Below are 25727 nucleotides of genomic sequence, written 5' to 3'. Positions count from 1 at the left end.
CCTTCATCCTTGACTTTCGCCATTCTTTCTTCAAAGCATACTGGGCCGAGAAACGAACATCTTCTTCATCGTCTCAATAACCTTTGCATTGAACATCTTGCCCGACTCCAAGATCCCGTCCAGGGCGCAAAAGGTGTGCGGAGCCCCTGCAACGCGGATCAATTCCACTCGTCCGCCTGCCGCTCTCAACTTGCTTGCATACACTTCAGCTTCGTCTCGGAGAGGGTCCATTTCGGCACTGAAGACCAAAGCTGGCGCCAGGTTGGTGAAGTCACGGGCCAACATGGGCGATATCTTCCAGTCCTGGTAGGGTTGCAATGAGACTTTAGACAAGGACACGGTCATCTAGGGCTACTTACATCCTCTGATGGGGCAGGGCGTGGAACGCCTAGGAAATGTTTATGGAAGTATGACATTCTCGCTGCGGGAAGAGCTACCGTATGCTCCATCTCCCTGTACGATTCGTACGGGCAGTTCTCACGGTCAAATTCTCCATCCGGTGTGAACGGACTGTGCAGGTCGCAGACTGGCACATTTAGGACCTGCAGCGCCAGCGGAATGTTTGCATTGCGACATTGATGCGCTATCACCGCTGAAAGATGTCCGCCAGCAGATGCTCCGCCAACGGACACCCTATTCAGGTCGAGGTTGAACTCTTCCGCTCTGGCTCTGATCTATAGGTCCGTCAGGTAAGAGCGCTCATATACAGTACACGGAGGACCAACCCAGTTGAAGGCGGCCCAGCAATCATCCACAGCCGTGGGAAATTTGTGCTCAGGCGCAAGCCGGTAGTCTACGTCGAATGCTACCAAGTGACCGTGCAGCCCGTCAACCAGGCGTTTGCAGTAGTCATGGTCAGTCGCCAGATTTCCAAAAACCCAGCCGCCTCCGTGGAAGTTGACGTAAACGGCTCTCTTCCTGGGCTGTCTCTGGCCATCAAGGATAGGCGCGGGCTCAAACATGCGGATCTTGATCTCTCCGTCTTTAACCGCGCATGTCTGCTCAGTGATGCGGAAAATATCCGGGCCTGGTGCACGACCGTAAACCGTCAAGTACTTGGCTGGATCCTTGCGGAATGCTTCAATCGGCACCTCGTGGGTGTGCAGACGACCGGCATTGTATTTGTTGTAGTGCTCTACGTAGGCCGGGTCAAAGCGAGGCAGCAGCTTTGCGGGGATGCTGTTGTGTAGAGGCTGGACAAGAAATCCAGGCCGCAGCTCATGCAGGTCCTTGTTTCCAGCCATTGGTTACTGTTCAAGCAAACAATTAAATTATGACAACAAGAATAACTTTGAAACACTGGAGTTGCTTGATAGAGAGGTAGGTAAAGGTCAGTTGGCACTGAGATGAGGATGCGGGGTGTGATACCCCAGTGCTCCTCTTCCTCAAACAAACCCGTTTGTTATCTTACCCTCTCCAACTCCGCCACACCTCTAGTGCACAGCACAGTGCTCTGTCCCAAGAGCGTTATCTTCCCCTCTTAGGTATCAAAGAGACCTTTTCGATAGACTTTCTTGACTTTTATCAATCCGGCCGTCCTCGAGATATCTCCACCCGCGGTGCTGCTCGGTTACAACCGGCTATCTTCATCAACACGCTAGATGACATCGGATATTGTTGAGCACATCCAGCTGACTTCTGACTTCATGAATTAGTCTAAGGATTCCGAGAGGCTTCTCTACGATCCTGTCACAATGAGCAAATCGGTCGGTGCCAAACTGGTGGCGCGAATGGGACAAAGTCCAGAGCCGCAGAAACAGGACGGTGTTGTTGACGCTGCGGCGAGAATACGGACTCCGGACTATGAGGTTGTCCATCTTGACTGGCACGTCGGTCCATTTTCAATACCTTAGCCTGATCAACAAGATGAAGGGATGGACCATGCATCGCTCTCGTACGATGGAACAATCCTTCAGGTTAGCGGCTGTATCTGCCGGACCGGCTTTCTGGTTCCATCAGAAATTTTATGAAGAACCAATGACAATGGAACCCAATAACTGGAACCCACGAGGCGATATGGCTTTAAGCTTGTCAGTTTCAGGGCTCCGGGGTATATCTTGATGCTGTCCTCCAATTTTCGGAGGTCTTCAACTTATGGTGCAAAAGGCATTTGCGAAGATAGAGGGCATAGTTCTCGACTTTTGACTCATACTACGGGACGATCTCGCCTAGTATAAAACCGAATCCACCGCTCCACCCTGCATTCCGCACTTTCACCCCGCGCAAGACCTCTGCTGCTTTGCAACATCTTCATAGACGTCACTCACAATGACCGTACTCAACGTCAGCCCAGTTCCCCCGGACGAGATCTTCGCTCTCAACCGCGCATACACCGACGATGACTTTCCGCAAAAAGTCAACCTCGGTGTAGGTGTTTACCGCACCAACGAGGGCCAGCCATGGCCTCTTCCCGTTGTTCAAGAAGCGGAGAAGCAACTCGCCGCAGAGAACAGCCTCTTCCGCCATGAATACACAGCCATTGAAGGCGACAGGGCGTTCCTCCCTCTTGCCCGGGACCTCATGTTTGGCTTCGACGCCCAATCCTCCGACGAGAAGCAAGAAGCCGCCAAAGCACGCATTGGCACCGTCCAGACAGTTGCCGGTACCGGCGCAAACCATCTCGGCGCCCTCTTCCTCGCACACCACATGAAGCCCAAGACCGTTTGGCTCTCCAACCCCTCCTGGGCAAACCACCTCACAATCTGGGAGCTCGCTGGCGTTCCCCGCAAGACATACCCCTACTACTCCGCCGCCACCCGCTCCTTCGATTATGATGGCATGATCTCAACTCTTGAGTCCGAAGCCGAAGAAGGCGACGTGATTCTCCTCCACGCCTGCGCCCACAACCCCACAGGCCTGGATCCCAACCAGGAGCAATGGAAGGCCATCATCGAAGTCTGCGAGCGCAAGCGCATCTTCCCCTTCTTCGACTCTGCATACCAAGGCTTTGCATCCGGGTCCGCAGACGAGGACGCCTGGGCCGTCCGGTACGTGCTCAACGAGAAGCCGCAAATGGAAATGTGCGTTGCCCAATCGTTCTCCAAGAACTTCGGTCTCTACGGCCAGCGCGTCGGCGTCTTCCACTACGTCCTGAACCAGGGCGCGGAGGATCTTCGCGACACCGTCGTCAACAACCTCTGCCATCTGATCCGTGGCGAGTACTCCATGGGTCCGACGGCGGGCTGCAACATCGTCAAGAAGGTCCTCACGAGTCCTGATCTCACGGCCCAATGGCACCAGGATCTCAAGGTCATGAGCTCGCGCATCATCTCTATGCGCGAAGCCCTTTACAATGAGCTTGTCAGACTCGAGACTCCGGGTACTTGGAAGCACATTGTTGAGCAGGTAAGCGCCTTTCCCTTGCTACCTACCAGTCCCATGAAAAAGAATAAGCCAAACGCTAACAATCGATCCAGAACGGAATGTTCTCTTACACCGGTTTGACTCCTTCGCAAGTCTACGCCCTCAAGGACAAATTCCACATCTACCTCCTCAAGTCCGGCAGAGCCTCCATCAGCGGCCGTAAGCTTACCTTCCTTTCCCCTGACTTGCCATATTTGAACTAATGGTGTCTCCTCAAATAGTGAGTCCGAAGAACGTGAACTACGTTGCCCGAGCCATTAACGAGGTTGTACGAAACACGAACTAAACCAAGCACACTGTAGAAGGTTTCTGGTATGGTAAATATTACGACTTGTGTATGTATGTACTTGTATAGCGCATGCATAGATAGAATAGAACGATATAATGTATCTACGCATAAATTATTACCTACACCACCGTTGTTAACCTGCATCGCTGAAATAGCGTGAGCAGCGGTGCAACGTTCCAAATATATATTTTTGAGTTTCATAGTACGGACCTACCAAATTTGCACTATTTACAAACGTAAAAGGTAAATTGTATATAAATCATTAGAAGAAGTGGATATGCAGTCTGATATACACATTCGTAAGAGGAAGCATTAAAAGAGGGCTGTCTAAACTGAAACCATCTACTATACAGAATAGTAGTCAATAGAGCAAAGCGCGGAAGTCGCAATTGAGACAAGGGTGGGAAATGGGAATGGAGGGTAAAGCAAAGAAGCAAAGTAAGAAGCGTACGTAACGAAGGCATAATGGCATAGCTTCAAGCTGCTGAATAAAAGGCTCAATATCAATTCACGGAAAGTCATCTCAAGTGGGTGGATAGGATATACAATACTCGAACGTAGCGCTGAAACAGTCAATTAGGTATAATTAGAGAGGTACCTCGTTGAAATCCGAATCCCCCGCAGTGTCGTTTGTTTTGCCTTTATCAGATTCCTTGGCACTAGATAGCTCTTCTTCGTCTTCTGCGTGCTCTTTCTCGTCAGGTTGGCCGTGCGAGGAGCTTCCAACGTTGAGTTCCTCATCATCGGTATCTCCATTATGCAAGGATGCCGTCTCGGACTTGATGTCTCCGTTCGTCTCCAGCTGAGCACTTGGAGGTGTCGACGTCCGCGACTCCTTGGCTTCGAGCTCCTCATCCTTTGGAGGCGGCGGCGGAGGAGACTCTTCATCTTCCGAAGAGACTCTATCCCCGTCTTCTGCCTTTGGCTGACCGCTCATGTTTGCTCCAGGAAACGGAGTAGGGGGCGGTTCGGAGGCATTCTGGTCCCGCTCTGGTTGGTTTACAGGTAAGGACAGAGACTGCGACTGAGATAGGCGTGAAGGAGACGCTATAGATGATGTAGTGCGCTGGTGCTGTATTGATCCGTGAATAGGTCCTAGTTGCCGGGCCTTGGGGTCGGCATTCAGATAGTAGCCCCTCACGCTAACGATGGTGCCCTCCGCTTCGCAGGCGTCCACCCATTCTGGCACGACCACGGGGATGTTCATTTCAACTGCCTTTTCCCACAGTGGACCTCTGCCTTCGGTGCAGACGAAGTGTGTGGTGTCAATTCGGACCGTATCAATAAGCTTACCGCCAATGCGATCAAGAGCTTCGGCAAGGGCTTCCTTCCGCTGAGGGTGAAGAACGCCAGTCGTGACTGTGATACCAGATAGGTCTGTCATTTTGTGCGTCCGACAAGTCAACTTCTCTGATTGGTATGTGCCTGCGGTCGTACGTAGAACGAGGTGGAAGGTATATTCGGAATGGATTGCTAGACCGCTGATCTTGGTGCTGCGCGTCTCAAGAGGACGGGGTATGGAACCAGCTTTGGAGCCATTGCGGTATAACGACAGAGTCTTTAGGGAAGCGGTGGCTAGGTCGATCGGGTCCCATTCGAGGACGAGGGAGGTTTGCGTAGCGTTGCGGAGGCGGAGTACAGGTGGTGAAGGGGTCTTGATTCCATAGGTGTTGAGAATGCGTTTTTGAAGAGCCTGGAAAGCGGCTGTGTTGGCAGCTTCTGCAGCATGGTTGCGCGACACGGTAATGTCCACGATACTTCCGGAAGTGATATTGTTAGGGAGGAGGACCGAGGGGAATTCAATCTAGTGTAGGCTCAGTATTAGTGGCCGCGTGGGGTTATGCGTTGAGACTTGAAGGTCATTGAACCCCGCCATTAAATGAATAGCCCCCGATGAACCCGTAGCAGGTAATAGCTTCGAGGTTCCCCTACTGCAAGGTCGGAGGACTTACTAGGCGATTGTCCTGGGTCAACAGGACGGCGACTCCAGCGTCGACCTTTCCGACGGTCAAGGAGACCAACATTCTGTTGCAGCACGTTTCGGCAGGTCCGCGAGAACAGTACACCAACAGGCGAAGGAGAGCACTGGACGAAAGGGAGAGATCGCGATGGGGGTTGAAAGTAGGTTGTTGACTGCTGGAGATCGGCCCCGGTTAGCGAAAACGCCAAGCTGGACCAGCCGCAGCCAGACTGGGGAGCCGCGTGCCTGCCAGAGCAATCGTCGGAAGACTAACTCGCAATCGTCATCGGGTTCTCTGAGCATTTGGGGTGCTCAGCTATTCGAGTGGAGAGTGACATCGTCCATTTATTTCTACCGGCTTTAAATCTACTTCGATAGTCTATACAGCTAATCATACTTGGGTATCATCTAACAGTAATCACAAGAGAATTAAGGCCCTAACGCCTCATTTCACCCTCCGATCCATTGGGCCCGTCCATTGGCATCGCGGACAAATCTGCCTCTGGTTTTAACAGGTCCACTATCTCGCTCATAAGGAGTGCGATAAGATCTGCCTCCGATCTTGCTGGATGGTCCATCTCGTCCTATTTCCTTGAGTCCACCATCTCGCTTATAAGGAGTGCGATAAGATCTGTCTCCGGTCTCGCTGGATGGTCCATCTCGTCCTGTATCGTCGGGTCCACCATCTCGCTCATAAGGAGTGCGATAAGATCTGTCTCCGGTCTCGCTGGATGGTCCATCTCTTCGTCCTGTATCGTCGGGTCCACCATCTCGCTCATAAGGAGTGCGATAAGATCTGCCTCCGGTCTTGCTGGATGGTCCATCTCTTCGTCCATTTGGATTGTGGTTAAATCTGCCTCCTGACTGTCGGGATAGCTCTTTCTGTGCGAATTCCAGTCTCGGCTGTTGTTCAACGAGTTCGTTCCGTGGTTGCTCCTGGGTTGTAGGTCTCATTCTTTGTTTGTTCCCTGCTGAAATAGCCGATGGATTTTTCTGTGCAGATATCTGCATTTTTTGTTGTTCTTGAATCAAGGCATCTATGGTGTATTTCATCTCCTCCCGGATAGCGGGAAATGTGGCCGTGAGGATAGCCGGCTGAATATCAATATTGAATGTCCCTGTCATGTTTCCAGAGAATCCGAGCGCAGTATCAGAGTCTGAAGTTTCTGAATCCAGCCTCCTGCCCTCTGAATCAAATCCCCGTGCTTTCAACTCCTCTTTGAACGCCGCTCGCGCTCTTCGAGCGGCCCATGACCGAATCACCGACTTGTATGAGGCCATGTCTACATTGTTGACTCTCCACCACAGAGTGTTTCGATCACGGACTTTGCACATATGGTGAATCTTTGGCGTTATAGGGTTTGTCTTTGCCGCTAGGTATCGATAAGCAATCGGCGAGATGACTGGCTGTGGGGCGAACCTCGGCGTAAAGAATTTCGTCACGGATTTCCCAAGTATCTTCATTTTCAACAGCGGCGTATATCAAAGGAACGAAGGTACCGGCGCTGGGAGGAGGACTCGGCGAGGGCTTAGGGACTGGATTGCGCCTGGTTGTGTCAGTATGGCCCAAGAACACTCCTGGGTGAAGAGTGACTCAAGGCTGCTTGAGGACTGATCACGACGCAGCAGCCACGACAATGACTCCGAAGTGGCCTAGAGCAAGAACAGCGAGATCAAAAGTCATGCAGTCAAAATAATTCCCCAAGCGGTCATTATGCGAGGCGGTGGAGTACTTCATCCAGGCAAACTTCAGGCCGCCACGCACGGCTGACATAAGCGCTTCCAAACTTGATTCAAAGAGCGGGCGATATTATTTAAGGGCACGATCCCCCCACTTCCACGTCGCTTCGGCTGCCCATCTTCTAACACCACAGACCCCGGTCTCCTCTGTTCTGTTGATCAGACATACCGCGCCCAGCAAGTATCACCTGCTAGGGACTTTTCAGCATGCCCAAGAACAAGGGAAAGGTATGGCTTATTTCTCTTCTCCGTTCACCCCGCCCTCAGATTTTTGCTGTGTGCCACCCAACTTCGCCTCCGGCTTTACCACAATATTACGCCCACGATATCTTGACCTTAATGAAGCGAAAATATAACGGTAGAGCGTGGAGAAGCGACAACAGAATTTAGACACCCAGGTTCTGCTCGCCATTATAATCAAATGCTAACTCACCTCTCATACAGGGCGGTAAGAACCGTCGTCGTGGAAAGAACGAGAACGACAACGAGAAGCGTGAACTCGTGTTCAAGGAGGAAGGCCAGGAGTATGCGCAAGTCGTTAAGATGCTCGGTAACGGCCGTCTCGAAGCTCTCTGCTTCGACGGCGAAAAGCGTCTCGCTCATATCCGTGGCAAGCTCCGAAAGAAGGTCTGGATCAACCAGGGCGATATCATCCTTCTCTCGCTGCGTGACTACCAAGACGAAAAGGGCGACGTCATCATGAAGTACACCGCCGACGAAGCCAGAAGTCTGAAGGCCTACGGCGAGCTGCCCGAGCACGCCAAGATCAACGAAACGGACACCTACGGTCACGAGGGTTTCGAAGACAACGTCGAATTCGACGAGGACCGCGACAGCGAAGACGAGAAGGACGTCGATATCGACGAGCTCTAAAAGCCTTACCACACCCCTCCGATGTCTTTGCATTCCGTACCCACAAGAGCCACTGGGTTCTTCCCGCCAGCTTCGACTGTCTTCGGCCTTCGACTCTATCATCGGCGCAGCCTTCATTACGACTGCGGCACATTTATCCGCTACCGGTAATAGAATCGTGACGAAAAATCGAGGTTCGCGGTTTCCCCCGCTTCGGCCTTCCTCAGAAGACCAGTGCTCTTCCAAGCTCCAGAGTACGGATCATTGATATTGGGTTACCGGAGTACCATTCCATAGTGATATCGGATATCTCATTCTCCAGCACATTCCTTGGAGGTCTCCAGGTATTGCAGGCAATGGACGCAGCATCTATGGTGTCAGCTGTGCTGACATACGTCGTGCCACCGATTCATTTGTTTGCTTCTCTTTCTACCTACTGCTCCTTTCTTTTCCTGTTGAAAAAGCTTGGATGATAGAATTCATGAAAGGGTTATGATCACATTCCTCTTAATCTTAGTATTATGATTCGTAGAGTACATTGTTCCTCAAACATGCTACTCCGTAGCCATCTAGTCCCCATCAAAAACACTCTTCCGAAAGAATCCCATAACCTGCCTCGCCGCCTCCTTCCCCATAAACGGATCTAGTTCCTCAACACTCATATTCGCAATCTCCGCAATATTTCCCGTTTCCAGAATCAACCGTTCCAACACCTGCGGCGACACCCCAGGCACAGCCCTCAGCATCTCCTGCGGCAGCAAATTAAACGTCCGGTGCTCGATCCCCGACGCCGTCATGACATCGCCAGACCCCGTGTCCTCAGTGATATCGACATCCAGCCCGATCTGCACGGCGCGGACAGGATCCGGCTCGGGTGCATTCTTCTTCAGCTCAGCGAAGATCTCGGCAGTTTGATAGGGCGACGACGACCAGATGATTTTCAGGCGTGGAAAGGCAAGAGTTAGCAGGACGAGGAGGTGCTGTGCTGATTTGGGGGCGGAGGGGTTTATTAGCGCGCTGCTGGACGAGAGGGACGTTGTGAGGGTTCCGGATGAAGAGAAGCCGAAGTCCGTCAGGAAGGTCGTGCCTGGTGTTGTTGCCGACGTGAAAGCGTCGAAGGTAAAGGACTTGTTCTCGTCGAACTCGATGAGCAGCAGTGGTGACTTGTAGTGCTGTGTCATTTGTTCCGCTTGGTTGTAGAGGCGGCCATTGCGGAGGGAGGAGATGAGATCGCGGACGGACTTGCGCTCGACGCAGATGTCCGGCGTGAGGATGTAGTCGCCTACCGTGATTTGGCAGGGGACGATGACCATGTTGTTGCCGTGGAGGAGGGAGGGGAGCGCGCTGCGGAACTCACGCACGTCGACGACCACGCGCGGGGGCGAGGCAGTTGCTGTTAGGCGGCCGCCGCCTGCGATGCGAGTGTTTACTGTGCGGAGGAATTGCTCTTGGGGGTCTTCGGCAGATTTGTCGTGGGTGAGTGTTACAGCCATGTTCTGTTAATGGTTAGGTTTGTTTAGTTATAGACGAAGGATGTATGGGCACTGGGGTTCTTACGCTCTTCTCTTTGATGAGCTTTGTAAAGGCATCCTTCTCCCGTCGCACTGCGCTGAGATAGCGCTGTTCTTCGACGGAGCCGCCATAGTACAGGAAGTACACTCGCACGTTCCTGCCGACATGGGAGCTGCGGTAAACTTCCACGCGGCGAATGAAGGCAGGGTCGGGCTCGTACATGATAATGTATCGAGGACGGACTTCTTCTAGAATATGTTCATCCATATCCCCGTCGAAAGGATGTACCATTACCAAGTCATCCATATCATACAGCTCGTAAAAATCACCCATGTCTTCAAAGTCGTCAATGATGACATCATCCTTAAGAGTTTCTTCAATTTCTGTAGGCTGGATCTCATCCAGTAGAACTGTCATCTGCTCTGAAGGCTCGTTGTCTGCTTGCACACTGCTATTGGGAGGACGAGGAGTGGCAACAGAGGTTGCGCCTCCTCCGCGGACTCGGCGCCGTTTGTTCGGAGGGGCCCTACCATGGTGGGTGGTAGTTGGTCGTCGTGAGTCTCGTCCTGACCCTGGACGTGGTTCTTCATTCGCTGGTTTTGCTGTCAGGTTCTTGCTGACATTGGCCAATGAGCGCTTCCAGTCGATATACTCCCTGAGTTTTCTGCGAAGCATAACTTCTCCTGAGCGTTTCTTCCCTTGTTTGTCCTCATCATCATGTGCATTATCCATCCTCTCGTCTTCCACTTTAGTATGCATTGTTCCCAGATACTCCCGCAGTTGACGACACATTCTTTGATCAGCGCACATAATCAGTACGGTACTGTTTGATTCATCGGCGTGGACTGGGTGATGGTACGCATCGACTTCGATTTCCTCGAGTATCTCGGCCAGAACCTCCCACTTCGGTTGCTCTTCCAATACAGGACGAAGTGTGGTTGGTAAAGACGTCATTGACGAGCGAGCCGCATCGTTGCCTATCTTTCCTGCGTATACTCGTGATTTCGCCGTCTGGAAGAGAACGTGGGCGGCGTCAAGAAACAACCACGGTGAGTAGTTGTGTCTCGTAGAACCTGGAGGTGGGGAGTGCGCGGTGACGATGGTGTCGAGATATTTGACAAATGATACAGCGTCGTAAGTGAGCAGGGCACTGGTTGCTGTCAGTATTGATGATGAGACCGCAGTGGCGCATGGTAACGTACTGGAGTATTGCCCGAAGGTCACTGAGATCGGACACAATCTGCCTGGTCCTGAAGCTCACACGATGCCACATAGGATCAAGCTGGCGTCTGATGGAGATGTCGAAGCTTCTATGCAAGGCACTATCCAACGTCCAATCGGCCATGTCTAATCCCGTGTTTGCTTTTTTGAGCTCTCCAATGCAGAGCTCCACGCACTCGAGGACCGCGTTTTGTATCTCGCGCATCTTATCGCTCATGGGAACCTCCAGTTCAATTACTTCAGCCTTGCGATGCCCCTCCAGCGACTCTGCGACGGTAACGTGGAACCGCGGCCATAATGACGCTTTCCGCAAGAAGAGGTTTCGTAGAGAGTTAGCCAAGGGTGCGAACCCCGTAGTGAAAGGTTCCGGAGAGTCGGAGAAGGCTTTCAGAAAGCCGCTTTTGTTCGCATTACGAAAGATCCGAATGATGAATGCCTCGGTTGAGGTCGCGACGATCCTATATGGTTAGTTGGCTTCTAGACAAGTCGAGAAGAGAGGGCTTACTTGTCCGCATGAAGTACGACCAATCCAGTCACCTTCTCTGGGTCAAGTAACTCTGAGGCTGGTTAAGAACTCATTATCAGCGACAGCTGGCAAAGACATACTAGACAGTAGATCCACCACTAATATCCTGGATGTTACACTCAAAATACCACCTTCGGCGTATATCTTCTCTCTAAATCAATTAGTCTCCAAATTAGTAGCTTAAGACATTGCACGCACCTCATCGGAACTGTAGCTCTATCGGTATTGATGACCTTGAGACCCCTGGCGAGAGGAGATTTGCTAACCGCATAATGCTCCGCCAGGGCTCCAACGGTGTCAGCAGTGTCCTGCTTGCCGGGTGACGCTCGACAAACATACCCTCGCCGATCCATTCGTTCTCCCGATCGTCCGCTCCGACTAGGAGTACCAAGTTGTTTCCCGCCGCATCATAAAAGTGAAGCAAATTCGTTATCAGACGGAGGAGCCCTAGGCCTCGGGCGAGGATGACCAGCTCATCTTCCCCGCGGAGTTCGGTGAAGATGTCCTGCTGGAATTGCTGTGACGTCTCTTGTAAGCATGAGCCATAGAAAGATAGCGCACATAATGAGCACATACCAGAGGCAGTGACAGCTTCACCGGCGCATTCTGTCGTTCAGGCGGCATGAGGAGCCTCTTTACGCGAGTAGAGCAGTTCGTCGCGCAGTGACACACAAGGTAGACACGAGGTCACGTGGTATGATGCAATCTATACATGCAGGTTGCCCAAGTCTCTTCATTTTTCTCAGCATCAAAAGCTTAGGATGCTAAGAAGACATACAGGAGAGATTACGATGGGATTGCGGAGTCGTTGTCTCAAGATTGACGAATTCAGTGGTATTTACATTGTGTAGATGCGCATTTGAAGGCACTCATAAGGTCATGACAATTTCGGACTCAATAACTAGTTCCAGCTAGCAACTTTACAATCACCTTGTTCGGCATCCACTGCCCCTAGAAACAGGAATCCTTTATTTGTTCAGCTCCTTCATGCGCGCTTCGATCTCCTCTCGGGACGCTTTAGACGGCATGTCTATGGACCGTTAGCCATCTGGATGCGGACTATGTAAGCTATGAAAAAAACTCACTGTCAGGGATTTGAGGGCCCTTGGAGATGTGATCTTGAGCAGTTGCTTTCTTGCTTTGGTCTTGGGAACTTGATGAATCGCTGTTGCTACCCGAAACAAGGTTCTTAGGATCAGGAAGGACTGGCATTTTGATGATTTTTTGGTTTCTCGGTTTTTGGTCTGTTAGAGAAGGATTGCTTGGGAGGTATGACGGTTTGTGGATGAAGGCAGAAAGATGCCTAGAGTTTGTTCTATATAGAAGTAGTGGTCGTTGGTGACGTCATTTGAGTAGGTCAAAGTAAATAGCCAGTGTCTGAGGGGCTATGATAGGTCCTGATATAGTTCAGTAAAAGCCGCTGCCTATTGTCCCGGATCATTCTCCTGTGCGGGGAGATGTGGTTGTCCTACGGTACGCAATCAAAGGGTTTCTTGTAGATAACCTGGACGAACCTTGAGCAGAATATATAATTCCACCCCGTTGGTATGTGCTGAGTATTAACAACCAATTCCCACAACGATTTATATGAAGTTAAGGTCGTCAACTGGTTCTTGCAACGTTTATTTAGTTAACCTCCAGCTAACAATAGGAGGACTGTAATATGAACCGTTGAGGCGTGCATCGACGTCGTAAGGCTGCTGTTGCTCGTTCCCCACTAGGCGGTGCCTCTTGTTTAGTGCCTGCAACTCCGCTCCCTCTTGTCTCTTCAGTCAACTCCGCCGGTCGACTTCGCTCGTCCTCAATCCTACTCCCTACAACGAATTCTATTGTACCTCGCCGGGAAACCTCCTAACACTACACCTCAGCCTGATTCGAATCTGTCCTCCGACATCAGCCACGAAATACCGACTTCCTAGTAGCCTAGCTTCGATCCGTCTCTGCCGCTGACAGGAGCTTTATATCTGTCCCCAGGAGCAGCGCCCCTATTGTACTACAAACCGTTCTGCAATGTGCCCAGCCAATTTGACTTGAGGCCATATCTATCCCCTAGTGCTCGATTCGGTTCGGATTTCTGACTCCGCCTCGACCCCGCCTAATCCGATATGCCATCTATCTTAAGTGACGCCGACAAGGAAACGGTGAAGAGAAATGTCCCGAAACCGGCAAATAAGATACACGCAGTTGCAGTTGCGCGGCTCTTTGTGGCATATCCGGACCCGCACAAATGGACTTACACCGGCCTACAAGGTGCACTTGTCCTGGCAAATGACTTGGTCGGGCGCACCTTTTGGTTGAAGTTGGTGGATGTATCGGTAAGTGATAAGCCATGGCCCTGGAAGTCTGCATTCTAATAACGCGCCCCTCTGCTTCAGCCTGCTGGAAAGGGTGTCATTTGGGACCAGGAAATATATGAGAACTTCCAATATAACCAAGACCGAACGTTCTTCCACACTTTTGAGCTGGACGATTGCCCCGCCGGTTTGTCATTCGCCGATGAGAAAGAGGCGAAGACATTCATCAAGAAGATGATAGAGCGGGAGAAGAACGCAAGCAAAGAGACACGCCAGACTCCTTTTGCATCGGTACGAGGCCAGGGGCCTACACCAGTCGCTAATGGAAAGCACCATGGCATGGGTCGATCCATATTTGGCAGCCTGTTGGGACGCTCGAGTGCGCCCACGCAGATAACGCCCGCGGAACTGCCCCCCGCGCCGACAATCCAAGTCGCTCCACCACCTCCTGCACCGGCAGCTAGCCCGCCACGCAAGGAACTCCCCTTCGACACAAGTGATCCATCATGGAAGGGGCTGCTGAGCGAGCTCGAGGCTATGGGGTTCACGGAGGACCAGATCGCGGACAATGCAGACTTCATCAAGTCATATATCGAGCAAAAGAAAGCCAGCGAAGCTGAATCTGCGACGCCTCCTGCCGACGACAGGAAAGCAAAGGCACCGCCTCCGCCTCCTCCCGCTGTACCCCCTCCTAAGGCTACTGCCGTTAGCCCTCAACACACTGGCAGTAGTTCAGGCAGCCGACGTGGTGCTCCTCCGCCGCCTCCGCCCTCGCGCAAGACTCCAGCAAAAGCAGAAGAAGACGCAGCTCCTGCGCCTCCCCGAGATCCGTCGCCGCCGCGGCCAAGATTCCGCGCTCCGCCTCCTATAGCAGACGCCGGCAAATACGCCCATACGCCTGGTCCAGCACCGCCTGCGCGTCCACGAGCAGCGTCAGGAGCTACACCTGGGCCACCTCCGCCGCCTCGACCCCCGAAAGCTCCGATGGATGATGGGGCGCCTCGATTTGGAGTCCCACCTCCATTCCAAGGTGAGCGCAAGGTGTCCGCGCCTCCGGCACCACCAAGCCGTAGCCCGGGAGGTCCTCCGCCCCCTCCACCACGTACAGCAAGCCCTGCATCACCACCTCAACTTCCGCCCAAAATTCCCGCATTTTCCTCAGGACCTCCACCGCCGCCTCCAAGAAGCCCGGCCTCCCAACCGCCGCCCCCTCCGCCTGTTCCGAGTGTATCACGGCCTATTCCCCCACCTCCTGTTGCAAACATCCCTCCGCCACCACCTCCACCGGCACGCCCAGCACCAAGTGCAGCTGGACCCCCTCCACCGCCTCCCCCGCCGCCGCCAAGCTCCGGACCTCCCGTGCCACCACCTCCACCTCCTCCAGCGACAGGAAGCTTCGCACCCCCGCCGCCCCCTCCCCCACCTTCAGGGCCCGGCGCACCACCACCACCGCCACCGCTTCCTACAGGCGCTGGTGCTCCTCCTCCACCTCCTCCTAACGGAGCAGCACCGCCATTACCTCAACCTAGTGGAGGTAGGGACGACTTGTTGGCTGCCATTCGAGCTTCCGGTGGCCAGGGTGGTGGAGGTTTGCGCAAGGTAAAGGATTCCGAAAAGAAAGATCGAAGTGGAGCTATGGTACCCGGCGGGGCCAGTGAATCGGCAGCAGCTGCTCCTAGCACAGGCGGCGGCCCTCAAGGAGGATTGGCAGGAGCATTGCAAGACGCCTTGGCGAAGAGAAAGCAGAAAGTCAGCGGTAGTGGTAAGTCCTGATTCTTAGTAACGTCTGACGTATGGTTGCTGACTAGATATTAGATGACGAGAAAGATGACGACGATGATTGGTGAGCGAGATGCAGCTGAGCGCCTTTACCGTTTTCTGCTCTTAATTGTGAGGTCTTTCTTTTTCTTTTTCTTTTTAGTTTTGATACCTAGCTTCATCTCCAGTTTTCTGTGGCCATCATATGCTTTATGCGGTTCCTTGATTGCAAGCTCTGAGGGAGGCGTTTGTCGAATTCCCAAAACATTTGCAGCGTTACAGTTTAACTATCAGTGTCTTGTTCTTCAAACCAGTCATTCGCGAGGCCACAAAATCTGCAGGTTCACTCATGTTGTATAGAAGGTCTGGACACAGCTCTGCCATCACTAAACAAATTTACAAATTCTATATCTGCCATTGCTGTGTCGCTCTTTGAAGTCGAAACTTGATGAATATAGATGGTCGGAACATAGTTGACCCGATTAGTATTTGGAGGAAAATCCGAGCGGAAGACGTCGACGGAGTTGAACAACCGCGGGCGAGAAGTTTGGATTTGAAATTGCGAGAAGGAATAGTGCCGTCCTCTCGCCGGAGACTTCCAGCAAAGACAGAAATGATTTCACCGTCACCCCTGAAACCCTCTGTCCCTTCAACGTCACTCCTCCGATTCCTGCGCGCTCAATCCGAATCGGCCCTCTTCTCGACAAACCAGCCATCGGCATGCCGCCGCATCTCTACCAGGGTGCCTCGCTCATCTAACCCGTTGTCATCAGCAGAGCCTTCGAGTCGAACGAATATAGAACTCAACCCGTGTCAAATACGTCTCTTTACTGATGTCCAACTTCCGCGATGCCGCACTTCACGATGCGAGACAAATTTAACTCCTGCCGCCGCGTTCCAGCGCCTTTCGAGATCACCGCAATGCCGGAATTTCTCCTCAACAAGAAGCCGACCGATTCTACGCAAATTCTGGGACTTCAGACGCAAAAAGCAGGCTGTTGAGCCCCGCCGCGGACCTTCGTTACTTGATGACACAGAAAATTTGAGTCTTGCGCGAGCGCTAGCAGCCAAAGCCTCCAACGAACTGCGCCTTCGATGCACAGAGTTTGATCTCAACGGGAACGTGACACTGATGAATGGAGAGTTCAAGAAAAGCGAGCTGATAGCCAAGGTCGGTATTAGAGTGTGACTTGGAATGATCAAGAGACTAAGAGTATAATAGTATGGTCTACTCCCGCGTGATCTTCGAAAAATCGATTCATCAACGCTGCCCCATATCTTTGTGCGGCCTCGTACTATCCTGATCAACCTCCTCCATCTTCGTGTGCTCATCAAAGCGGACCGCGTCTTGGTTTTCGACGCATATGGCTCAACGGATTCATATATGCAATCGTTGTTTGTGTATGACTTGGAGGGCAAGCTGCGGCAAAAGCAGGCTCAAAGTACGGGTGCAGGCTCCCTTCCATATGAGTTCCGTGCCCTCGAAGCAGTCTTGATCAGCGTGACTACGGGGCTAGAGGAAGAATTCAACGGTGTCCGGGAGCCAGTCGTGCGCGTCTTGCGGGCCTTGGAGGAAGATATTGACCGGGACAAGCTCCGGCACTTGCTTATCTACTCCAAGAAGCTAGGTACCTTTGAACAAAAGGCGCGGCTCGTCCGAGATGCGATCGACGATTTACTGGAAGCCGACGATGACCTGGCTTCGATGTACCTCAGTGAGAGAGCAAATGGTTTCCAGCGAGAGGAGCACGACCACCAGGAGGTCGAGATGCTTCTGGAATCGTATCACAAAGTATGCGACGAAATCGTGCAAGCGAGCGGGAACTTGGTGACCAGCATCCGCAACACGGAAGAAGTGTAAGCTAGCCCTCTCTTAGTCGTCCATGCGAACCTTGCTAATTCCAGTCTCACCAGCGTGAAAGCAATTCTCGACGCAAACCGCAACTCCCTCATGCTGCTCGATCTCAAGTTTAGCATCGGCACGCTGGGCCTCGCAACAGGAACCCTCTTCTCCGCGCTCTACGGCATGAACCTTAAGAACTTCATTGAAGAATCCGACCTCGGGTTCGGCGCCGTCTCCGTCACCTGCTTCGCCATCTCCGCCCTCGTCTGCGTCTACGGCCTCGCAAAGCTACGTAAGCTCCAACGCGTCCGCATGTGGGGGGAGGCCGGCGTTGGCGGAACCCCCATCATCCCGCTCCACTCCTCCCGCACTAGCGCTTTCCCCAGCCACCGTGCCAATTGGCGCGCCGACTCCATCGAGCCCGTTTGGGGGAGTTTGCCCGGTGAAGGACGCGCTGAGCGTATCAAGCGCCTGAAGGACAGCTCAGCTGCCGCGGCGGCCGCGAGGAATGCGGCATCCTCTGCTGCGAGTAGTCGTGCTGCGAGCTTGAAGCGGGCGCTGAAGTTCCCGTCTGAATCGGGGGCGAAGGCTAAGGATGCGTCTGCGGGTGCCGCTGCTGCTTCAAGCACGGGCGCTGCTGAGGCTAGTGCTCAGCCTCAGAGCGGTGGTTCTAGCTCTACGTCTGCGTGATTACGCTATCTCCACTCATATCTCTTATTCCATCTGCGGTTATCGCCGCTTTGGCCCACGTATCATGTAATCTAATGTCTGACAGATACCATGCATAGAGCTTGTTTTATGTTTTGCATCTCGTTTGCATCTAAGATTGGCTGGAGTTTTGGTGGCTTTCTGGTTCAATGTAATTATAGGTCTATATAAATAAAACTCAACATTATGGGGTATCTATCTAGTACTATATACCTTTTCTGTATCTAACTCAAATGTAGTTAGTATACATTCATCCGTATACTTTCATCAATTCCTCATGTGGCAAAATAAGTCAAGCCAGACGCTCTATATACTTACCATCCCATCTATATCCCACTGTAGCCCATATAGAGAATGCGATCAGGGCCTGCTCTCCCCATACGCGCGCTCAAAGAACCTCTTAAACGCCATCGCCCCATCCTCCCCAAATAACATCTTGCCATTCGCCTCCGTCTCCTCGGTCTTCTCATGTACTCGGGAGAACATCTCCGTCTCGAAGGCTTGCAGTAGCGGATCAAGAGCAGAAAGGAAGGACGCAGGCTCGCCGGTGCTCTGCTCAAACGCACTGACGATGGCCTTCGAGAGCAGAAGCGCGTCCCACATCGCGAGATTCACGCCCTCCCCGGCCCAGGGTGGCATAAGGTGCGCTGCGTCACCGATGAGCGTAATGGCGGTATCTTGGTGGCTGTTGTGGGGGAAGGTCGTGTTTGTCGGGAGAGTGTAGAGGGGCTTGATCGGCAGCGTAGTGAGACCGGGGTTTCCTTGCGACTCCTCGGCGCAAGAAGCGGAGAATAATTCTTTCAGCGGCTCGCCAAATGAACCGAGGAGGTTGGCATCTGTAAGGATGCGCTCCTCGGCGGACTTTAGATCGAGCTTGTCGAGTCCTGATGACGAGGGGAAGTGCTCGTCGGTTATGGAGAGGAAGGTATAGATTCGGGCTGAGTCTGCGGGTCCGCGCTGTGCCATTACGCCGTGGCGGAGACCTAGGGCTGAGAAACTGCCACGTCCGATGAGGGATGATAGGTGCGGATACTTTGAGCTGATGGCTGGGATTGTCACTGTGATGCTTTGCGTGCCGGTGTAGTGTGGCATGACATCTGTTAGAGCAGTTCGCGCGCGAGACCAGGCGCCATCAGCGCCGATGAGGAGGTCGAATGGGCTCTTTCCATGAGGACCAAAGTCGAGCTCTTTGGTATCTGGTTTGACAGAGAGAAGCTTATGCCCATACTTGATTGAGCCCGGTGGTAGGTGTTCAGTCAGGAGATTCGTGAGCGCATGCCTTGAGATCTCGGGCCTCTCGCTCAGTTCGCCTTCATCAGCGTAGACGATGTTGCCGTGTATATTAGCCACTCGTTGCGCCTCGGAGCATTCGCCTGTCAGGGTGAGGAATGTATTATAGAGCCCGCATTCCCTGAGCGCCGCGAGACCGGACTCTTCGTGTAAATCGAGCATTCCGGATGGTTTGGCGAGGTCGGCCTTTGTGGGCTTTTGGCGCAGCTCGTAGATTGTGAAAGGGATGTTTGACTTGTGTAGAAGGAGGCCGAGGGTTAGGCCCGCTGGGCCACCGCCGCTGATGGCGATTTTAGGGACGAGCTTAGTGGCCATGGGTATAATTCCTAGAGATCCTGGAGAGGTCCTTCAACTTTGTTGATGATAGAAAAGGACCGATATATAGAAAAAGGCAGTCGGGATGGATATAGGGAGTCCGTATATACTTCCCTCGGGGATTTCTAATGGCCGAGTTGGTTGATCGGCTGGGAATGCGGCCGGAAAGCTTGGTTGCCTAAGAGCCTCAGGCACAGGAGTGCTTACCAGCTCTGCCATAGCGTGTGATTTTCAGCTGTTCTCACTTCTCAGTTGTACTCGTGCTTGATCTAGATCAGCGATTGATGCGGTCACGGACTCGGGGTAGGATGATGCAGAGATGAAACACCTTCAGACACGCGAGGAGTCAAACCCAAGGCCCAAGCGGGAAACATTCTGACAGATCACAAGCCGACAGCTTGTCACTGTCAGGCGTGCTTTACACTAGCCGTCCCAAGTTTCGAGGCATCGACAAGCTCCTTGGGAGGACTCGTAATGCGTATCGATGCCTTGTTTTCGTATAGAGGCCGGGCCAAGCTTTTGACGTAATCCGGAAGGTCAGACCCACGTGATTGGGTCCGGAGTTAAGCTCTAGCTCGCACTTTAATCACGTGGCAGCACAGCAAACATGTATCCAGAATCCAGGGGATTTTGAGAAAGTCAATCGCGAGATATCGATGCTGTGCTCACCAGGAAACTCGGACCATAAGAAGTAAGCTTCTTCAAGCCGGGGCGAGCCAGTGGCAGCTACGAACTCAATTGCTCGACGTGGACTCGTGGAGTGGTCCAAGTCGCAATGCATTGTACAACGCCAGACCCAGGATAAGGATAGCCGGGACAAGGATTCAGGAGTCAAGCCACAAGTCGATGAAGCATGGACCGCGCCCAACGGTTTGTGCATCGGAATTGCGGTGGGGACCATGGGCCGGAATTAAGTGCTTGCAATTCAATGGCTGATCGCTTTAATTTCATCCTGGGTGAGATCATCTTGACGTCAAGGGCGTTTTTAGTCGCGACTATAGGTATAGAGCTGGCGGCCGGCGCCCGAAAGGCTGATATTTGAGTTGGCTGAATGTACTGTTATGCTTTAAATCTGAGGATGCCGATATTATTGCCCCTCGTTATGCATAAACAGCAGCGAACCCTGAAGTGTGGTCACTAAGGCACACCCGAATGTTCCAAGATTCCAAACCTGAAAATAACCTGGTGGAGCTGCGTGAGTCTGGCCCGTGGCCCAGCCAATCAGTGCTTGAGAGCTGTTTCTATCTTTGTTGAGTGGAGCGGCTCTGGTTTCTATGGAATTTCTGATTTGATTCAGGGCCAGTCCGTGTTTGAAGCATCATGATAATTCTGCAGCTCTGAAGATAGAGATCTTGTGGACGGGACGGGGCTTGCACTGCTGTGTAACTGACTTGCGATCGCATTCGGCATATATTTCCTCGTTCCAACTGGCTGTACTTCTGCTTTTCTGCTGCCGGAGTACGCCGGACAGTATAACATCCGATGGCCGAAGCATCGATCACTTGAAGTCATGATTAAGTACCTTCTCGCAAGGGCCGCTGTATATCATTACGCCGTTACTGCTCGGTAGATCGGGATCGACAGGTGGCAAGTTTAACGTGCCACAGTGACTAAAAGACCCAAATCTATGGACTCTGGAGATACTTTGGGGATACGGAGTCCGGAGGGAGAGATTGAGTGAGACCATGAGGAACCTGGCCAGTGGCAGCCAACAGCTTTCTTGAAGACAAGGAGCCAAGGACAGCACCGGTTGCAATCAGCAGCTGCAAACAGCACACCCGCTCCAGTGTCCCTGTTCAAGGGCGCCGATCCCTACCCCGGAGAAGCTCTGGCATGCTGGGATAAGAACGCTACCTCCCCCTTCTTTTATCCTCGTTCATTGGTATCATGGGTACTGTAGCGTGCTTAGTTAACAATGCGCTTTGCAATGGGCATTGTGCGGATGCGGCGGTCTGACAGGAAAGGAGGAGAAGCTGTAGTGCTGCCAAAGCGGAAAGAGAAAGCTGCTGCGTACTAGCAACAGGATGCATCCCAGCTTGTACTACACATGGCCGCGTCCGATCAGCCCGTTCAATAATGCGGCCGCAAGGCAGCTGCAGAGCTTCATTGATAGGAGGCAGCTCCCTTGGCCGTGTTACTCAAGTACCGGTACATCTCACAAGAGCTCATATGATGATGGAGTTGTGATCTAGATCTGCCGGCTGAGTCCTGCGTTTTGTATTGATGAGTAGACAACAGCAGATACAAGGAAGGGAGATAAAACTATCGATATCGAAATCCTGCTGCGCATAATTCGGATGCTGACCGGGTCCGACCAGGGCAGCACTTGGACTTAAGAAGTGGATTTAGTGGCCAGCTTAGCGGGCTGCAGTCGTGTCTCAAACGCATAATCAGGATCGTTCATTTGCGCCTCGGCCTTATAAATAGGTGGACTAGGCAGGAGTACGTAAAACCGCTGCGTTAGAGGTGCCTGACCAGAAAAGGGGAGATGCATTCGGCTTTAGAAGATGCAATCGCATCCGGAGGCCTCGTAGTTCGTAGCAGACTGTACATTCTTGCTCTGTTTTTCTCGCTTGCAGACCCAAACTGTCGCCTCCTGGTTCCGTTTCCGGTCGAGCTCTGGCGGGGATCCACGATTGTTAGAGAGGCTTGGACACTACTGCTAGATCGAAAAAAAGAAACGAGAAAAAAACAAGTGACAGGCAAGGAAAAGGAAAGGAAAAACCGTCGAGACTCGCAGTCTAGTCGACTATCGGGCGGAAAGACAGACCTGACCTGGCCGTTTTCCTGCTTCCCACACCTTTATCCACCAGACTGTCCATCCCATCATTCTCCATCCATCTCCTCAATCAATCTTTCTTTTTGCTCCTCTCTGATATCTCATCCCTCTCCTCCCTCCTTTGTCCCCTTCTTGCTCCCTCTATCCCGGCTACCCCCTCTCTTACCCTCGTTTCTCGCTGCTTTCCTTTTCTCTGTCCTGCCGGTGCCTAGCTGTTTCTCCGACACTCTTATCGAAGCCAATCGCCCTGGCTAAGATCATTGAATCGCGTCCGCTCGTTCCGCGATAGAAAACGCCCATCGGTGCCTCTGTTGTCCTTTATATTTGTCGCCCTTAATCTTAATCGAATCTTGGCTGGCGGGAACAGCTTCCTTCCATTTTTGATCGCTTATCATGGCTCCTCCGCCGCGCCTGCGCATTTTGTCAGGTTAGTCACTCCGGGGCTTTGCTCGTCCGATTACACTGGTGCTTCCAGTGCCTATCCCTATTACACCTTGCAATCGTTCAGAGCAGTCCTTTACAACCCTTCCGGCGCCTCCGAAAATGGTCCGTCGTCTAACAAAAACCTGTTTAGTGGGCAGCAATGGCATCTCTGCGTTCCTCGCCTGGAGACTTCAGGCAACCACATCCTGCGACGTGACGCTAGTCTGGAAATCCAATTTTGAGGCCGTTTCGCAATATGGGGTGACTATGAAGTGTGTTCCCACGATATGCCCCGAGGCCTTCAGTATTCTAACGGCTATCTAGGTCGAAAGCATTCGGAACTGAACGATTCAAGCCTCGTCATGGTGAGATACTCGTGCATTTACACTTCTATTGAACTGCGTTACTGATTGACGTCTCATTAGTCGTCCGCTCTCCGGAAGAAGCCGCATCTCGTGAAAACGCATTCGACTATGTCATCCTGTGCGTCAAGGCACTCCCCGATGTGTACGATTTGGCCGCCGTCATCGAATCCGTCGTTACCCCTCAACATACGTGTATCCTGGTCAATACTTCAAATACCCTCGGTGTCGAGTCCCACTTGGAACAGCGGTTTCCGACCAATGTCGTCTTGTCCCTTGTGTCCGGCGTCGAGATAACGCAAACAGGACCGAGCGAATTCGAGCATCTCACCTCTTCAGACATCTGGGTTGGGGCTACGAGTAGCAACTCCGGCATTCCAGCTGAAATACAGAATGATATGGCCCAGGCGCTGGCAATGACGCTGGTGTCTGGACAGGTTGACTGCAAAGTATCGAACAATATTAGACAAGAGCAGTTTGAGCGTATGATCGGGTAAGCGCGGCTTTACCCTCTCCTTTCTCAGTCACTGACAGTCTAGTCCTATTGCATTCCACCCGGCAAGCGTCTTGTTTGAAACCCCGAACCTTAAACAACTATTAGACAAAGTAGGAGCCCGACAACTGGTCTCCGATCTCATCCAAGAACTTGTCGACCTGGCTGCAGCGCATGGTTGCTCTTTTCCGAGCGATTTCAGTCAAAGAACGATTGAAAAAATGACATCGGTTGATACACCCAGCACAATGTACCAGGATTTCCAACACCGCCGCCCCATGGAACTCGAAACATATCTTGGATCACCCATAAAACTGGCTACGCAATCAGGTGTTAAGGTTCCACGGATCGAAACTCTATATGCATTACTACATCATGTCAATACTACGAACCTCAACAAACCCCGAGAGGCAACACCTCCTGCCGTGGCTCTACCCCCTCCTCGAGTCTCCTCGGTTCCCCCTCCAAGAAGCGGCCCGATGCGTCCGCCAAATGCTAGAGCTTCATCAGCGATGATGCCACCGCCGCGACGAGGACCTCCCTCGAGACCTCCAAGTGCTCAACCGCATCCCTCTGCTGGCCGTATCCCTCGTGAACCTTCATTAGAAGGTCTCGAAGAGTTTAGTCACTTGATGCTCTATGAGGATGCTCCGGAGGGCGCGATCCCTCCACCTGCAACCAACGGCTACCACGACGCGTCCCCTGGCGGACCCCCTGGTCCTCCCAATTCCGCTGCAGAGATAGCCCTCAGGGAACGGGAGCTTGCCTTGCGGCAGCGGGAATTGGCCCTCAGAGAGCAAGAAATGAGCATGAGACGAGGGCCACGCAGGCCGCCTCCGCCCCGGTCGGTGCTCGATGAGGAAGACGAAGATGACTACTTTGACCCCATGGATAATATCCCCATTCCAAACATCGACCCGGATAACGTTGACATGATGAGTATAACGTCTCGACGGACGAAGAAGGCTCCAAGCGCTAGAGACTTCCGCAAGAACCCCGAGATCAACGTCAACGGCGGCAGATCTTCGTTTGGCCGATACTTTGGAGGAAGGAAAAACCGTACCAGCGATCGCATCATGCAAGAGATCCCTGGTCTTCACGACTCCCTCAGGGACAACCCCATGATGGCATATTCGTCGAACCGCTACGGGTCTGTTGACAGGAACCAGATGCATCAAGGATCTCGAGCGAACTCTCTAACCGCCAGCCGAATGGGTGATCTTCCGCACCCTGGATATCCTGGAAGCAGGCGGAATAGCCAGTCTCCAGGGACGCCGTTTGGTGGTCCCGGCCCTCGAATGGGCCGACCGGGCACCGCCCAAGATGGCTTCATCCCGCCCAATGGTCCGATGAACGGGCCAATGAACGGGCCAATGAACGGTCATATGAATGGTCCTATGAATGGCCATATGCACCCTCACGGTCCTCCAAATGGCCCGCCTAATGGCATGAATGGTCATATGAACGGAGGCCATCCGTCGCCACCGGGGGCCATGCGGGCGCCCGTACCCAGGCATCCTCCTGGGCAAGGAAATGCTGTAGGACCGCAGCAAGTTGAACAACATTATGGGGTGAGCAACTCGTACTCCGCCAAGGGTACTCCCAAACAAAGAAGTCTGACCGGAAGTGCGAGCGCTAGCGCTGAGAGTGGTGATAGCGGAGCTAGTGCCACACTCGAATCCGAGAACTCGGCCCACAGCAGCCAGATCAGCTTGAACGCGCAGCAAGCCGCGGCAGCGGCGCTCGTTCGCTAGACGACGACGATACCCACCGGCATACCTCCCCCTTCGCCGCGCCGGTCGAGCGAAGCAACCATCCTTTCTCATTTCCTTCCGCATCCGCGTCTTGTCCAGCATTCATTCCCGCTATTTCCTACGTTTTCAGGATTTCATTTCGCAGCGCTGTTTACTTGTTATAAAGAATACCTTCTAATGAGATGCCTGGCAAGGGGATAAGAGCTGACACCCTGCCGTACTGTTTCTGTTGATTACATATACAT

General features: G+C 52.7%; 8 protein-coding genes across 8 annotated transcripts; 4 read left to right on the top strand and 4 right to left on the bottom strand.

Moving 5' to 3' along the window:
• Positions 1–30: 30 nt before the first annotated feature.
• On the bottom strand, positions 31–1244 carry DSM5745_07783 (alpha/beta hydrolase; the record flags this gene model as incomplete). The annotated part of the gene is made up of 3 exons (XM_026749799.1): positions 31–303; positions 360–674; positions 726–1244. The coding sequence occupies 3 exons, from the start codon at positions 1242–1244 to the stop codon at positions 31–33; spliced, it is 1107 nt and encodes a 368-aa protein (XP_026601831.1).
• Positions 1245–2268: 1024 nt separating this feature from the next.
• Positions 2269–3649, top strand: DSM5745_07782 (putative aspartate transaminase; the record flags this gene model as incomplete). Its single annotated transcript, XM_026749798.1, has 3 exons — positions 2269–3345; positions 3417–3522; positions 3585–3649. 3 exons carry the CDS (start codon positions 2269–2271, stop codon positions 3647–3649), a joined length of 1248 nt encoding a protein of 415 aa, XP_026601830.1.
• A 589-nt stretch (positions 3650–4238) lies between these two features.
• DSM5745_07781 (putative chitin biosynthesis protein (Chs5)) lies at positions 4239–6893 on the bottom strand (the record flags this gene model as incomplete). The annotated part of the gene is made up of 3 exons (XM_026749797.1): positions 4239–5456; positions 5605–5785; positions 6067–6893. The coding sequence occupies 3 exons, from the start codon at positions 6891–6893 to the stop codon at positions 4239–4241; spliced, it is 2226 nt and encodes a 741-aa protein (XP_026601829.1).
• A 666-nt stretch (positions 6894–7559) lies between these two features.
• On the top strand, positions 7560–8225 carry DSM5745_07780 (translation initiation complex factor eIF1A; the record flags this gene model as incomplete). The annotated part of the gene is made up of 2 exons (XM_026749796.1): positions 7560–7580; positions 7797–8225. 2 exons carry the CDS (start codon positions 7560–7562, stop codon positions 8223–8225), a joined length of 450 nt encoding a protein of 149 aa, XP_026601828.1.
• A 548-nt stretch (positions 8226–8773) lies between these two features.
• DSM5745_07779 (ssDNA endodeoxyribonuclease RAD1) lies at positions 8774–12087 on the bottom strand (the record flags this gene model as incomplete). The annotated part of the gene is made up of 8 exons (XM_026749795.1): positions 8774–9700; positions 9762–10866; positions 10919–11395; positions 11443–11494; positions 11544–11614; positions 11662–11749; positions 11803–11980; positions 12040–12087. 8 exons carry the CDS (start codon positions 12085–12087, stop codon positions 8774–8776), a joined length of 2946 nt encoding a protein of 981 aa, XP_026601827.1.
• A 1481-nt stretch (positions 12088–13568) lies between these two features.
• On the top strand, positions 13569–18048 carry DSM5745_07778 (uncharacterized protein; the record flags this gene model as incomplete). Its single annotated transcript, XM_026749794.1, has 6 exons — positions 13569–13778; positions 13839–15519; positions 15573–15600; positions 16002–16686; positions 16738–17372; positions 17430–18048. 6 exons carry the CDS (start codon positions 13569–13571, stop codon positions 18046–18048), a joined length of 3858 nt encoding a protein of 1285 aa, XP_026601826.1.
• Positions 18049–18426: 378 nt separating this feature from the next.
• Positions 18427–19671, bottom strand: DSM5745_07777 (FAD-dependent oxidoreductase; the record flags this gene model as incomplete). The annotated part of the gene is made up of 1 exon (XM_026749793.1): positions 18427–19671. The coding sequence occupies one exon, from the start codon at positions 19669–19671 to the stop codon at positions 18427–18429; it is 1245 nt and encodes a 414-aa protein (XP_026601825.1).
• A 3322-nt stretch (positions 19672–22993) lies between these two features.
• Positions 22994–25482, top strand: DSM5745_07776 (uncharacterized protein; the record flags this gene model as incomplete). The annotated part of the gene is made up of 4 exons (XM_026749792.1): positions 22994–23145; positions 23198–23238; positions 23299–23728; positions 23775–25482. The coding sequence occupies 4 exons, from the start codon at positions 22994–22996 to the stop codon at positions 25480–25482; spliced, it is 2331 nt and encodes a 776-aa protein (XP_026601824.1).
• Between the last annotated feature and the right edge of the window lie 245 nt (positions 25483–25727).

This window comes from Aspergillus mulundensis (genome assembly GCF_003369625.1).
Source record: "Aspergillus mulundensis strain DSM 5745 chromosome Unknown scaffold_8, whole genome shotgun sequence".
NCBI classification, from domain to species: domain Eukaryota; kingdom Fungi; phylum Ascomycota; class Eurotiomycetes; order Eurotiales; family Aspergillaceae; genus Aspergillus; species Aspergillus mulundensis.
This window is presented reverse-complemented; position numbering and strand designations above follow the sequence as displayed.